Here is a 15334-nt window from a genome sequence, read left to right as displayed (position 1 = left end):
AATCTTCGAACCCCGATTTATTCATAGATGATATTTTGGTCGGAATAGACATGAAATTATAGCGTTCACTTTGCATACGGACGTGTTCCGCGTTGCAACCGCAAATAAACTTCGTAAAGTGCGTATTAAATAAATTGCACCAATTTTCGATTCTAAACTCGAAAATATTTGCATTACAATTTCATAAGCTGGTAACAATTTTTCTACGGTCAATCGTTCCATCCGACTTTCCACGCAAGCGCCAATAGTCTTTGTCTGTTAGTATTTTTCGCAGCAGTTCAAACAGAGTTCTACCGTACGTTCGAAGGCATGAAAAAAGTAATATCAGTCGATATGAGTGAGAAAATCGGAAATTCTACGAATTATCGCAACGTCCATTACGAAGCGGACGCCGAATACACGATACATATTGCCAAGACATTGTTGAAACTAATCGGAATCTGGCCTAGAAGGGATACGTTCTTAGATAACGTTAAAATGTATATCCAAACAACGATAGTTTTTTCCCTTATGTGTTTCTTATTAGTACCACACGTGATTTATACTTATTTCGATTGCGAAAATCTGACCAAGTACATGAAAGTAATCGCCGCGCAGATTTTCAGCCTTTTGGCGGTCATCAAATTTTGGACGGTAATTTTTAATAGAAAGGAAATTAGATTTTGCTTAGACCAAATCGAAATACAATACAGGGACGTGAAATGCGAAGAGGATCGACTTGTAATGACCAATTGTGCAAAGATTGGTCGATTTTTTACAATGATGTATTTGAGCCTTAGTTACACCGGTGCTTTGCCCTATCATATTATTTTACCTCTAATATCAGAGAGAATCGTGAAAGCTGATAATACCACTCAGATACCTTTGCCTTACTTGAGCAACTATATTTTCTTCACTGTCGAAAATTCACCGATCTACGAGATCACGTTTGTCTTGCAAATATTCATCAGTAGCATTATACTGTCTACGAATTGTGGGATTTATAGCCTGATCGCCTCTATAACGATGCACTGTTGCGGCCTGTTCGAAGTTACCAGTAGAAGAATCGAGACACTTCATAAATGGAACAAATGCGATTTACATGATCGCGTTGTTGATATCGTTCAGTACCATTTGGAAGCGATTGGGTAAGAATTTTTGTATTATTTAGTAATTAAGTTTATAGCATTAATAAATAAATCAATAAGTATCGTTTTATTATTACATTTGATATTAACGAATTTTACATTATTTGTGTGTGGGGCTTGAGAATAATAGAATATAGGACTGTATTTATAACACTGCAGGGTTTGTGGATCCAAAAATTCTACCGTAGATAGATCGTATCATACCCGTGGAATACAGTGATTTTAATTTATACTACGCACAGAAATACTTTTAGTACACTGAAAACGTATAGAATTTATCTATTATTAATTATTTTAACAATCAATTATTAAATAAAATAACAATAATAATGATAATTTATGTGTAGCATAGCCTATTACCCTGAGGTTGTTGCTTCTTCCAGGAATTAATTGCAATAATTAATAGTCAAGGAATTAACTATATCTTATTCTCACATTGAATGTATAATTCCTATATTATATTGTTATTTTACTGTGTTTATTAAACAAAATGTAAATACTTCTTTATGCCAATTATCTATAATATAGATAAAAAATTACTGAAAGTTCTTTTGACATATAGAATTTATACATATATTGAATATGTAAATACACGTATATACAATGACTACTTTTTGTGGGCAAGCTTTACGATTTAGGTATTTGAAAATGTTTATAAAAGGATTTCACGTGCATCTTACAGATAAACTACATATTCCACTGTGTTAAGAGAATTATATATTTGTATTACATATTTAAATGGTTATATTATATATATTTAACTACGTGTTTATCCAACATAGTTGGACTTTATGTATGTTATTGTCAAGAACATAAGTTATATGTTCCTGACTAGAACTCTATGTAACTCAATGCACATTTTCGTAATCGTCGAAACAAATTTCCCTTCTGCTATTCGGTCCCTTCTGTAATTCAGTCCCTTCTGTAATTCAGTCCCTTCTGTAATTCAGTCCTTTCTGATGGGAGAGAGTTGTTAAACCTGCTCTTCGAAATATTGGTCGATACTTAATACTGCCTTAACTGTTATTATAAACCTATGCCCCTACTGGATGCCTCTTGACATATTTTATTATATAGATATATTACATTATACATTAATACTCTATCCAATAAGTACCTAGACATTTTGACTGATTTATAGCAATAGTATGTAAATTTTATCAAAGTGTATATATTAATGATGAATTAGTGATTAGAAACAACATTTATGGAACGCGTCTTTTATACAATCATCAGACTATAAATCTAAATTACTCATTAAAAATATAGTAATAATATATTTTTCTATTTACTTTATAATATACACATATTTAATATTTAAATATCATTGACTGTATTAGTATCAGAAATAGCTGTATCAATTTAGAGTATTCCTCTTTCAATCTGACAAATAATTCGAAAATTAAAAGAATCTGAAAATAAAGATGTTCTCAACTAACAAAATAGTTGTATAACAATTACAAACAATAACAATTACAAATGCCAATTTCATTATTGCATACTAATTTTCAAAATTCAATTTAATATATTATACACAATATATACAATATAATATATATATTGATTTTTTTAAATAGATTTTATTTAATATACTATAATATATTAGACCTATATATATAGACCTATTAATATACTATAATATATTATTATACGCAATTATGACGATTATAAAAAATATAATCATTGGAGTTTGATGTGTGATCGTAATTAAAATACATCTTGTCGAAAACAAACAAGTGTCGAGATTGTTTCAATGGTATATTCCATATAGTAACACACATTAATCTTTTCTTATCAATCTTTTCTACACATATATCTTTTTGATTACATCTGTTTGACGTTAAAAAATACATTGCAGATACTCTGCATTGATTGGAAAATCACTCAGCATCGTATTTTTATCGGAGATGGTTGGCTGTACCATTATAATATGCTTCCTAGAATTCGGTGTGATCATGGTATAACAGAATGTAGTACTTAATTAAAATAAAAAAGAAATGAAATAATACGAGTTACTATAATCCACTGTTTTTCTAGGAATTGGAAGATCATAAAACATTGAGCACACTAACATATTTCGTATTAATGACATCGATTTTCGTAAATGTGTTTATAATATCGTTCATCGGTGATCGTCTGAAACAAGAGGTACTCCTCCAATTTCAAACAAATCTGTTTTAATCAAACATGTTTGAAGTAAATTCCGATATTAATTCATATACGTCTCCCTTTTTTTATATCGCTTTATTTACTGAAAAGAGCGAGAGGATAGGGGAAACATCGTACTTTCTACCATGGTACGATTTTCCGGTGGACGTAGCGAAGAATATAAACACAATCATGCTCAGAACCAGACTACCATCGTGTTTGTCTGGAGCGAACATATTGGAACTCTCGCTTCAAGCATTTTGTGACGTAAGTGCCCATACACATTATTTTAAATATATCGATAGAAAACTTTTTGAGCAGAGGAAGGATTATTGTAGGTTTGTAAAACTTCAGCAGCTTATTTCAATTTTCTGCGAGCAATGACGGTATGAAGATATTTAACAACATGTTCGAAGATAAATGTGATTAAAAATAATTAGTAACACATTGCACATGAAGATGCTTTGAGAAAGATAATAAATATTCTTTTCTTATTTATCAGACTCTTCCATTCAATACAGCAGACTCATTATTCAATAAAGCATAACAACGACCAATACAAAGAACGAAGTATTCTTACCATAATCAGAAAATCGACGAAATCACGTCGAATTGGCGCCGCGGTCCACCACTTGGCGATGAACATTGTCGTCGTACTGTCGTGCCCTCCTGAATGGATTATATTGAGCCTGAAAAACACCGTGAAACGTTGAATTCATTCGGCGGGTCCCGACTAAATTCAATAAACTCATTTTTAGAATCTCTATTTTTAATGTCGTTCTCCGTGATGCCGCAGAAAGCCTTAAACTCGAACTAACGGCTACCGTAACGGTGCTCTTACCATAATCAGCACTCGAATTACGATGTTAATCATCGGTGGCTATCGCGCTTCGTAATGATAGTTAGAAAGAAACTATGTTACCGAGTGTGAACGATAACGTCGTATTCTTCAAATCAGCGCACGATTATGCAGTTCGAGAGAACTCACAAGAAATTTCATACGTTAAATCGTACCAAAAGATATTGTATAGTTTTACTATTCTTTTCGTCGCAAACGATTTTCCTACCGATGACGGAAAACACGACAGATATTACAAGAAAATGATCGAAACACGGATAAACGTTTTGGACAATCTTCGAATTGCGATTTATTCATACGAGACGATTCAATCGGAATGGATATAAATTGTAGCGTGCGCTTTCCAGCCGAGCACGTAGTTGCGCTACTTCCGGTAATAGACTTCGCGAAGTACGTATTAAATAAATTGCACTAATTTTCGAATCTGCACTCGAAATATTTGCATTGCGGTTTCATGAGGTTGTAACAAATTGTCTTCGGGCAATCGTTCCATCTGATTTTCCACGCAAGCGCCAATGGTCAATGTCTGTTAATACTTTCCGCAACCTTTCGAACAGTGTTCTATCGCACGTCGCAAGAAATAGGAAGCTACACATACTATCGGCCGATATGAGCGAGAAAATAAAAAATATAATTTATCGTAACGACCATTACAAATCGGATTCCGAATACGTGATACACATCGCCAAGACATTGTTAACGCTGATAGGAATTTGGCCTAGAAAGGATACGTTTCTAGATAACGTTAAAATGTATATCCAAACAGTAACAATTTTTATCCTCATGTGTTTCTTATTAATACCACACGTGATTTATACTTATTTCGATTGCGAAGATCTAACCAAGTATATGAAGGTGATCGCCGCGCAGGTTTTTAGCCTTTTGGCGATCATTAAATTTTGGACTCTAATTTTTAATAGAAAAGAAATTCGGTTTTGCTTGAACGAGATCGAAATACAGTACAAGGACGTGAAATGCGAGGAAGATCGGCTGATAATGCTGAATTGTGCAAAAATTGGACGATATTTTACAATGGTATATTTGGCCCTTGGTTACTCTGGTGCTTTGCCCTACCATATTATTTTGCCTTTAATATCGGAGAGAATCGTGAAAGCTGATAATACCACTCAGATACCTTTGCCTTACTTGAGTGATTATGTTTTCTTCGTCATCGAAGATTCACCGATCTACGAGATCACGTTTGTCGTCCAGATGTGCATCAGTTGCATCATAATGACTACGAATTATGGAATTTATAGCTTGATTGCTTCTATAACGATGCATTCTTGCTGTTTGTTCGAAGTTACCAGTAGAAGGATCGAGAAGCTTCGTAAATGGGATAAACGAGATTTGCACGATCGCATTGCTGATATCGTTCAATGTCATCTGAAAGCAATTGAGTAAGAATTATTATATTATTATATGTAATACATATTACGTCATATTATTATATGTAACGAGTTTTTCTTTGTTATATGTAAGGTTTGAGTACAAAGGTTTATTAATGCAGGTTTATTAATTTAACCCTGCAGAGGTCGTGGTCCTAAAAATTTTGCCGTAGATCGTGATGTATCCGACGAATATACAATAACAAAAGTTAATCTTATTTTATAAACTGTTAACCTTTTTTCATAAATATATTCTATAAAAATATCAATTTTTATGTAAAAATAGATACAATTTATCGTTATTAAAATGACAAATGTCTATAACATATATGTATAACAAATGATAGTACTATATACTCGTAAGTATAGAAATATCTTAGATCCACAGTAATAAACGAAATAACAAAAATATTCGTTTAAATCGACGATCTGTACGTGGAATATATAAATTTCATTTGTTATAACAGCTGTTTTTGGAGGCAATCTTTGCAACGCATCTGTTTAAAAATATTTACAAATCAACTAGGATCTCCACAGGGTTAACAAAATGATATTGTTGTATATTGTATATGTATGTATTTAATGGCTATACTATGTTTCACTACACGACCATACAACAAAATTGCACTTTACGTAAAAATGTTATCAAGAGGTAGTTCCCAAGATTTATTCTCGTCATTATTGTATCTATACGCGTCGGAACAACACTTCAGTGTTGTTATGCACCCTGCTTTCTGTTCGACTAGTCAGCACGGTTTCTCGATGCTTTGGTCGCTATCATCCATCATCGCTACCATCGTTAAGGTATTCGTTCGAAATATTCGTCGATAGCAATATGACCTCGACCATACACCTAGTTAGTTTTCACATAGTATATATTTACTTATATTAATAATTTTTTAATTTTTTCCTAATTACAACTGCTCTTGTTTGACGTTTAAAAAAATCACTTATAGATACTCTGCAGTTATTGGAAAATCTCTTAGCTTCGTATTTCTATCGGAGATGGTTGGCTGTACCATTGTAATATGCTTCCTAGAATTTGGCGTGATTATGGTATAGCAGAATTTAATATCTAATAATACGAAAGAAATTGAACAATAAAGAATGTTATAATCCACTATTCTTTAGGAATGGGAAGATCATAAAACATTCAGTACAATAACATATTTCGTATTAATGACATCGATGTTTGTAAACGTGTTTATAATATCGTTCATTGGTGATCGTCTCAAACAAGAGGTACGCCTCCAGTTTCAACCGATCTTTTTTTATCAAACTTATTTGAAGTAAATTTCGATATTAATTCATATACGTCTCCCTTTTTTGATGCCGCTTTATTTACTGAAAAGAGCGAGAGAATAGGAGAAACATCGTACTCTCTGCCATGGTACGATTTTCCGTTGAACGAAGCTAAGAATGTAAGGACAATCATACTAAGAACTAGATTACCATCGAGTTTGTCTGGGGCTAAGATATTAGATCTCTCGCTTCAAGCATTTTGCGACGTAAGTTCCGTATGTATATATGTTTTTTAAATCGTAGTAGTAGCAAAACTTTTTAAACAGAAAACGAAACGAAGATAATTTTAGGTGATTAAAACTTCAGCGGCATATTTCAATGTTCTGCGTGCAATGGCAGCATGAAAATTCAAGCAAAAAAAGATTTCTACTATATTCAACAACATATACGAAAATAAATGTGATTAAAAATAAATATTAACACATTACACATGAAATTGTTTGAAAAAAGATAATAAACGTTTTCTTTTTGTTCATTTCTCTCCTTCATTCTGTCCACCATTTTATTCACTACACATTGTGCCTACTATTTTATTAAATAACTACATGAACAACTCATTCCTCCCTACAATAGTTCTTTAAAATGACTAACTGTTAGAAATTGCGATCCGTGAAATCCCTGCAAAAATGAAAACAGAAAATGTTTCTTGGAAGATCATTGAATCAGCATTAACAAAATGAATTATGACCAAACGCGAAGATGCAACGAACCTCTGCAAAATTCTGTAAGAACACATAATTTTCTGGATACAGATATGATATTTCTACGGGAAATTATATTTTACTAGATTATAGAGGGATAGAGCGGAAGGGATTAGTAGCGATGCATTGGTTCAATTCAAAGTAACTTGAAAAGTTTTCACCATATTTGCCGGAAATCGATCTCTAAATTACTCTCAAGATACGTATAATTTCGCAGAATGATTACTGCGATTACTAAATGTGATGGCAGACGCCATTCGATACTCATCTCGCGATGCTTAAAAATTTATAAACGCAAACGCAAGCGTATGCCTGCCGTTTGAAAGGGGTAGTGGTGCTTCCCTTTGTAAGCATTTCATCACGCACATTTGACCAATCGAGCTTGAGCTTTTAGCCACTGGAAAAAGAAAATGATGAAAACAAAAGAAGCAAAAGATGAAAAAGGAATAGAGAAGGATTTGAAGCAAAGTTTAAGATACGTGGAACCCTTTATAATGGCACTCGGTGCCTGGCCACTTCCTCCAGAATCGTCGTTGTGCATGAAGATATTACAACGGGTTATTCGTTCCATTATTATTTCCTTGGCGTTGTTCTTCGTCAGTCCAGGTTTTTACTACGTATTCTTCAAGGAAAAAAGCAACAAAAGGAAACTGCAAATAATAACGACGTACATCAACAGCTTCGTCCAGTTGATCAAGTACATTATTATATTGTACAGGATGAAAGATATAAGAATACTATCGGAGGAGATAAGGAACGATTGGCTACACAGCACAGAAGAAAATCGACGACTCTTTCGTGAGAACGCGAAAATCGGTGAAAGAGTGGTGTTCATAGCGGCCTTCACTTTGTATTCTGGTGGTTTCTGCTATCGAACTATTCTTCCACTTACAAGGAGCAGTATTGTTTTACCGAATAATATTACTATACGAATATTACCCAGTCCAACGTACCTTCCATTTATCAACGAACAGATCACTCCATATTATGAGATAATTTTCGTATTACAAGTTTTGAGTGGTTTTTGCATCTACACAGTATTCAGCGGAGCCATTGGGATCATGATGATGATATGCTTGCATACATGCGGCTTAATAAGGATTTTAATGGACAAATTGGTGGATCTCACCGACAAGTCGAATACCAGCGAGGAAATTATTCAAGAGAAGATGGCAAATATCGTTGAGTATCATGGGAAGATCAAAAAGTAAGTGGAAGATTGGAGAACTCATAACAAAAACAATTTATGTAAAATTTTTCCATTTAATTTTTAAAAATTACGCATTTCAATAGTGAGAATGCAAAGCTCGTAATGGAATCGTTATTATACAAGAACATCTGTGTCTTAACTTAAAGTCGAATAAATTTTAAACCGCTCCATAAAAATTTTGGTTATTAGAACCACACTTTCTCGATATTATTGGCCACATTGAAGATATCAGATTAATGATTAACTTGATTTCTTTATTAGAATAGAATAGGCAACGTGAACAAAAATTTCTTGTAATGAGTTCTTTAATCGAATCCAAGGATTTGTTCAGTGACGAAATATCAAATATCATATTCATAGCGTCCATCATCTTCCTTTCAGATTCTTAAGTAACGGACAACAGCTCTCCGAGTACATTTCCTTTCTTGAGCTCTTTAACGGCGCGGGTATTGTCTGTTTGATAGGATATGCTGTCATAGTGGTACGAGCGATATAAAAATAAGTTGATTAGCTTTTTTTAAATAAATCATAGATTATATTTCAGGAGTGGGAAAATCTTAATACCGTCACTATAGTGGTGTGCTTTACACTGCTAACAACTTTCACGTTCACCTGCTATACGATCTGTTCTATTGGCCAACTTCTTCTCGACGAAGTACGTAGACTGCGGATATTTCTACAAATTCATAACACGTGTAGACACAACTAAAGATATACAGTCTAAGCACAGGTCTTTTTCAGCTTCTAAATATCACGAGTATTATATTCTCGATATTTTATACATTATAATAGATACGTTATAATGGATACCAGAATTTGGAAACTGTGCTACTATTGTTAATTCAAATAAATAATAGAAATCTTTTTCTCTTAGCATAATTGATAATTAATTTATTTAATTGTAGATTAGTTATAAAATAACACGACAGTTTGTCAACAGTAGTTAATGTGGTTACTGTATTCATAAAAATCTAAATTTGCACAAACATCTGCACTTTATTATTACGCACCACTCTTTAACATCACTAATAACGTGAACTTTGTTGTCAACTTTCTTACCAGAGTAATAATCTTGCACAAACGTGCGTCACGTTAAACTGGTACCGTCTCCCGATGAAACAGGCTCGGTATGTGGTACTAATGATGATTATGTCGAATGATCCGATGAAATTGACTGCGGTGAAAGTGATGGATGTATCTTTATCGACCTTTAGCGATGTAAGTACATATTAAGACTGTAATCTCGCAAAAATTTGTTCGCACTGCAAAATATATTTTCTAGATTATGAAAGCGTCAATGGGATATTTAAATATGCTACGGAACGTGACTTAATGTCTTATTAATTTTGCACAAAACTTATGAGGCGTAGTATAGTGTCACTTAGAGATCTTATAGCAATGAATGCCGAGGTATATTTTTTATTTTAGTTTACTAGATTTTACAGTTCCTGGACTACGTGTTTCCAGACACTTATGCAAATACCGAAATTTCAAAACTTCTTGTATAATAACTGCATGTAATATATTTCTGAAAGCTTTGTATAAGTGTTCAAATTTTTTCGCGAACCACTGCAACAAAGTATCAGTTGAAAAGCAGTTATCGCCAAGAATGACATAGTAGTCTGCTATCCAACTCGGCGCAGTTTCTGTCCTCCATGAAATCATTCGCTTCATTCTACGATAACAGGTAATTTCAAAACCATAGTGCCCGTAATACTTTAATAATCGAACTGCAAATATGTATGTAAGATCGTTATTCACATGGTAATTCAGGTGATCGATTCTGAAGTCTGAAAATCGAGAAGCGATTTTCAACGTCCTGAGCTACCGATCTTTCTCCGTCAATCTTCAATATTTTAAATAATTACTCTTTCTTCTATCTTGTCTATCTCTGATGTTGCTCTCTGTCCGTCCGTTTGGGAAACGAGTGTCTCTCAAAATGACTGTCCGTAAAACAAAGAAAGTCGTTCTGTCTGTGAAACAAAGAAAGTCACTATCACCCTTGAACTCTAGGGAGTTTACATGTATATACATACTGTGTATACAGCTCTTCTCCCTTATGTATAATACCCTTTTACGTCTATATCTTTTTTATTGAAACTTATTGAGTGACAATAAATAATAAACAAATTTTATCCTCTCGAAAATGTATATCATTGTAATATAATTTCGAATTGGCCGAATATTGCAAAATTTATATTAAAATTTATGTATCTATTGTTTGTACTGTCTATTTGGAAGTAGTTGACTTCTGTAAATGATTGTGATAGAAATCTATTTGCGTCGTCATATATTTCGAAGCCGCACCGTAACTATAACGCGTCGAGCAAAATATTCGTCGTTTTCTGGACAAACACTCACTTTCGTAGATTACGAAGGATGCTGCTGGTAGCTCGTCATTACGCAGATCTCGCGAAGAAATAATTCTTGAAACAAGTTTCGGCGTTTAAGATCGTTGGCCACTGTCCTTCATTCTTAAACGTTTCGCTTTTTATCAGACTCGGTCGTTTCGCCTGGATTGAGCTAAGAATTTTAGAGAAGTAATCGCAGAAGCGTCTTGATATTCTGAGATTTTTAGTCATTGCCCTGCATTCTTGGACGTTCCGTTGCGTCCCTGGGCGTCGTGACGGAATCCAGGAGCTGTTTTGGTAGCACGAGGTGTTAATCACTGCCCTTCACTCTTGAATGTGTGTGTGACTCCAACGCGTTATCGCGAATCCGTATAAACTACCAACATTGAAGACATTTTAGAGACTACAATTGCACATCTCTCAGACTTCCTAGGTGTTGTGGGTATTGGGCTTTTTCCACAGCTTAGTATGTGTCGCCACAAGAGTTACTTTTCCTGGAAACGTTTCCTGGAAAATTGTTGAACCAGCATTAACAAAATGATTCATCATCGAAAATCACGATAAAACAAAACTCCGCAAAACACTGTAGAAACACATAATTTTCTGGATACAGATATTTCGGTATAAAATATGTGGTATTTCTATGGAAAATTATATGCAGAAAGGTAGATGTTCCAGGAAGCTACTAGATTATAGGGATACAGTAGAAAGGGCTACTGACGATGCATTGGTTCAATTCGATAATTTGAAAAGTTTTCACCATATCTACCGGAAATCGAACTCCAAATTACTCTCAAGATACGTACAATTTCGCAGAATGATTACTGCGATTACTAAATGTGATGGCAGACGCCATTCGATACTCACTTCGCGATTCTTAAAAATTTATGAACGCGAACGCAGTCGTATCTATGCCGCTTGAAAGGAGTAAGGGTTTTACCCTCCGAAAGAGGTAGTGGTCTTGCTCTTCGAAAGGAATTTCATCACGCACACGTGACTAATCAAGCTCGAGCTATCAGACATTGGAAAAAAATATGATTAAAACAGAAGAAGTATCAAACAAAGAAGAAAGGGAGAGGAACTTGAAACAAAGTTTAAGATACGTGGAGCCTCTTTTAATGGTACTAGGTGCCTGGCCACTTCCTCCAGAATCATCGTTGTGCATGAAGATATTTCAACGTGTTATTCCTGTCATTAGTATTTTCTTGGCGTTATTTGTCATTTGTCCGATTTTTTTTTATATAATCTTCAAAGCAAGAGGCACCAGAAGGCAAATGGAACTGTTGTCGGCGTTTATCAACAGTCTGATCCAGTTGATCAAGTATATTATCATGTTGAACAGCATGAACGATATAAGAACGCTGTTGAATGAGATAAAGAACGATTGGTTATACGGTACAGAAGAAAATCGACGACTCTTTCGCGAGAACGCGAAGATCGGTGATAGAGTGGTGTCCATAGTGGCCATCACCATGTACTTTGGAGGTTTATGCTACCGTACGATTCTTCCTCTTTCGAGGGGCAGAATTATTTTACCGGATAATACTACTATAAGACTATTGCCAAGTTCAACATACCTCCCATTTATCAACGAACAGATCACTCCGAATTACGAGATAATTTTCGTATTGCAAGTTTTGAGTGGTTTATTCATCTACACAGTATTCATCGGTGCCATTGCGATTATGATGATGATATGTTTGCATACATGCAGCTTACTAAGGATTTTAACGGGCAAATTGATGGATCTCATCGACAAGTCGAATACCAGCGAGGAAATTATTCAAGAGAAGATCGCAAATATCGTTGAGTATCACAGGAAGATCAAAAAGTAAGTGGAAGATTGGAGAACTCATAACAAAAACAATTCTTCGTGTCTAATTTTTCGATTTCTTTGATAATTACGCATTTCAATAGCGAGAATGCAAAGCTCATAATGGAATCGTTATTATACAAGAACATCTGTGTCTTAACTTAAAGTCGAAGGAATTGTAAATCTTTATAAAACTACGTAAAAACTTTTGTCATTAGGACCATACTTTCTCGATATTATTGGCCACATTGAAGATACTATAATAGAAAAATCTTATGCTCCTTATATTCTCTATTAGAATAGAATATTCAACGTGAACAAAAATCGTTCTTGTAATGAGTTCTTAGTCGAATCCGAGGATTTGTTTAGTGAAAGTGTCAAATATCATATTCATATCATCCATCATCGTCCTTTCAGATTCTTAAGTAACGGACAACTGCTCTCCGAGTACATTTCTTTTTTTGAGCTCCTTAATGGCACGATTATTATCGGTTTGCTAGGATATTGTGTTTTACTGGTACGGGCAATATAAAGTCAAATTGTCAGTTTTTTTTTTTAAATAAATCATAGAATATATTTCAGGAATGGGAAAGTCATAATACCGTCGGTTTAGTGGTGTACATTACATTGCTAACAACTTTCACGTTCACCTCCTACACGATTTGTTCTATTGGCCAACTTCTTCTTGATGAAGTAGGTAGACTACGGGTATTTCTTTAAATTCATAATACTTGTAGATACAACTGAAGAAATACAGTCTAAGCACAGGCCTTTTTCAGCTTCTAAATATAACGAGTATTATATTCTCGATATTTTATACATTATAATTGATACGTTGTAACGGACACCAGAATTTTGGAAACTGTGCTATTATTGTTAATTCAAATGAATAATAGAAATCCTCTTTTTCTTAGCATAACTGATAATTTATTTATTTAATTGCAGATTAGTTATAAAAGAACACAACAGTTTGTCAGCAGTAGTTAGCGTGTTTATTGTGTTCATAAAAATTTAAGTTTGTACAAACATCTGCACTTCATTATTATGCACCACTTTTAATAGCATTAATAACATGAACTTTGTTGTCAACTTTTTTACCAGAGCAATAATTTTGCACGAACGTGCGTCACGTTAGACTGGTACCGTCTCCCGGTGAGAAAGACTCGGTATATGATAATGATAATCTTTATGTCGAGTGATCCAATAAAATTGACGGCGGGCAAAGTGATAGATGTATCTTTGTCGACGTTTGGCGATGTAAGTACATATTAAACATCAGTGCCGCAAAATTTCTGTACGCTCTGCAAAATATATTTTCTAGATCATGAAAGGGGCTATGGGATATTTAAATATGCTAAGAAAAGTTAATTAATATTCTACCGATCTTGCATGAAACCTAAAAGGTATAATGTCGAATCGAATCGAAGTATAATATATTCTGTACCTTACTTTACTAGTTTTTACAGTTACATGTTTCTTGACGCTTAAGCGTGTGCCTACTGAAATTTGTAAACTTTTGTATAGTATCTGCATATAATATATTTTTGAAAGCTTTATACATGTGTTTAAATTCTTCCTTGAATCATTGTTCTTAGTACTTTAATGATTACGTTGTAAATATGTATACAAATATGTGTACTATTCGTTCCTCTTGTGCATAGTACTATCCTTTTACGCTTATCTCTATGGTAATCTTCATTTACATCCGCTGCAAACTACGCAGCCGGTGAGAAAGCTTCTGTCTTTATTAGGGATTTATTGTGGAACAAAATGAACGAGCTTTCGAATCATTCAGATACAAATGAAGACATTGTACAGAAGAAGATCGTAGATATCGTTGAACATTAAACGAGACTCAGAGAGTGAGCTTTTTTTTCTTGAATAGCGTATAAGATAGTGTACTATTTTCCACAAAGGCAATTGGTATATAGTTTAGCTTTCAAATATATGATTAACGCGATTTCTCAAGTAATCGGTACGAGTAATTTTCCAGTGAGAGTCACTTCTATGATTTTCTATGATTTTATTAATTCTAGGTTTTTCGTGTTATATCTTATCGTGTACGTTATAACTTGTTCTATTGTAGTTGAAGTATTTACACTCTTCTTTAGTTATTCATTTCTTACACGATTAATGTCTCGGCGAGGAAGATAAAATTAGATAACTTGGATATTTTAGAATTAAGTGTGCGAAGTAGCGTAAATGTTACAGAATTGGATAAAATCTTTTGAAAAAATAAATAACTGATATAAATAATCAATAAAACTGTATTCACAATGTGCTACATTGATCAATTCCTTATCGACCAAGTATTCAATCGATTATGTTTTTAAAGCAAATACCACATCCACGTGATGTTTATTGAAAATTTGATTTTTGATACAGCGGAAATATCAAGCTAATGTCTATTACGTTGAACTGGTACTGATTTTCGT

General features: G+C 33.8%; 4 protein-coding genes across 4 annotated transcripts; all 4 read left to right on the top strand.

Moving 5' to 3' along the window:
* The first annotated feature begins 118 nt into the window (after positions 1-118).
* LOC117234756 (odorant receptor 67c-like) lies at positions 119-3682 on the top strand. The gene is made up of 5 exons (XM_033496256.1): positions 119-1127; positions 2986-3085; positions 3165-3275; positions 3387-3542; positions 3614-3682. Exons 1-5 carry the CDS (start codon positions 310-312, stop codon positions 3665-3667), a joined length of 1239 nt encoding a protein of 412 aa, XP_033352147.1. The 5' UTR covers positions 119-309; the 3' UTR covers positions 3668-3682.
* Positions 3683-4538: 856 nt separating this feature from the next.
* LOC117234720 (odorant receptor 13a-like) lies at positions 4539-7218 on the top strand. Its single transcript, XM_033496202.1, has 5 exons — positions 4539-5534; positions 6479-6578; positions 6654-6764; positions 6875-7030; positions 7115-7218. Exons 1-5 carry the CDS (start codon positions 4657-4659, stop codon positions 7166-7168), a joined length of 1299 nt encoding a protein of 432 aa, XP_033352093.1. The 5' UTR covers positions 4539-4656; the 3' UTR covers positions 7169-7218.
* Positions 7219-7800: 582 nt separating this feature from the next.
* On the top strand, positions 7801-10261 carry LOC117234717 (odorant receptor Or2-like). The gene is made up of 5 exons (XM_033496196.1): positions 7801-8732; positions 9117-9216; positions 9280-9390; positions 9798-9953; positions 10018-10261. Exons 1-5 carry the CDS (start codon positions 7936-7938, stop codon positions 10066-10068), a joined length of 1215 nt encoding a protein of 404 aa, XP_033352087.1. The 5' UTR covers positions 7801-7935; the 3' UTR covers positions 10069-10261.
* A 1859-nt stretch (positions 10262-12120) lies between these two features.
* LOC117234716 (odorant receptor Or2-like) lies at positions 12121-14271 on the top strand. Its single transcript, XM_033496195.1, has 5 exons — positions 12121-12917; positions 13317-13416; positions 13482-13592; positions 14001-14156; positions 14221-14271. Exons 1-5 carry the CDS (start codon positions 12121-12123, stop codon positions 14269-14271), a joined length of 1215 nt encoding a protein of 404 aa, XP_033352086.1.
* Positions 14272-15334: the final 1063 nt, after the last annotated feature.

The sequence above is a fragment of the Bombus vosnesenskii genome, unplaced genomic scaffold (assembly GCF_011952255.1).
Source record: "Bombus vosnesenskii isolate JDL3184/JDL3185 unplaced genomic scaffold, Bvos_JDL3184-5_v1.1 scf7180000013308, whole genome shotgun sequence".
Taxonomy (NCBI): domain Eukaryota; kingdom Metazoa; phylum Arthropoda; class Insecta; order Hymenoptera; family Apidae; genus Bombus; species Bombus vosnesenskii.
This window is presented reverse-complemented; position numbering and strand designations above follow the sequence as displayed.

What these genes read in the sequence shown, in the direction of transcription:
- LOC117234756 (XM_033496256.1), top strand. Translation starts at nt 310, where the DNA reads ATGAAAAAAGTAATATCAGTCGATATGAGTGAGAAAATCGGAAATTCT. An exon ending in TAGAATTCGGTGTGATCATG is followed by an intron (nt 3,086 to 3,164) that starts GTATAACAGAAT and finishes CTGTTTTTCTAG; the next exon opens with GAATTGGAAGATCATAAAAC. An exon ending in GTGATCGTCTGAAACAAGAG is followed by an intron (nt 3,276 to 3,386) that starts GTACTCCTCCAA and finishes TTTACTGAAAAG; the next exon opens with AGCGAGAGGATAGGGGAAAC.
- LOC117234720 (XM_033496202.1), top strand. Translation starts at nt 4,657, where the DNA reads ATGTCTGTTAATACTTTCCGCAACCTTTCGAACAGTGTTCTATCGCAC. An exon ending in TGTCATCTGAAAGCAATTGA is followed by an intron (nt 5,535 to 6,478) that starts GTAAGAATTATT and finishes AATCACTTATAG; the next exon opens with ATACTCTGCAGTTATTGGAA. An exon ending in GTGATCGTCTCAAACAAGAG is followed by an intron (nt 6,765 to 6,874) that starts GTACGCCTCCAG and finishes TTTACTGAAAAG; the next exon opens with AGCGAGAGAATAGGAGAAAC.
- LOC117234717 (XM_033496196.1), top strand. Translation starts at nt 7,936, where the DNA reads ATGATGAAAACAAAAGAAGCAAAAGATGAAAAAGGAATAGAGAAGGAT. An exon ending in GCCAACTTCTTCTCGACGAA is followed by an intron (nt 9,391 to 9,797) that starts GTACGTAGACTG and finishes CTTTCTTACCAG; the next exon opens with AGTAATAATCTTGCACAAAC. An exon ending in CTTTATCGACCTTTAGCGAT is followed by an intron (nt 9,954 to 10,017) that starts GTAAGTACATAT and finishes TATATTTTCTAG; the next exon opens with ATTATGAAAGCGTCAATGGG.
- LOC117234716 (XM_033496195.1), top strand. Translation starts at nt 12,121, where the DNA reads ATGATTAAAACAGAAGAAGTATCAAACAAAGAAGAAAGGGAGAGGAAC. An exon ending in TATCACAGGAAGATCAAAAA is followed by an intron (nt 12,918 to 13,316) that starts GTAAGTGGAAGA and finishes TCGTCCTTTCAG; the next exon opens with ATTCTTAAGTAACGGACAAC. An exon ending in GCCAACTTCTTCTTGATGAA is followed by an intron (nt 13,593 to 14,000) that starts GTAGGTAGACTA and finishes CTTTTTTACCAG; the next exon opens with AGCAATAATTTTGCACGAAC.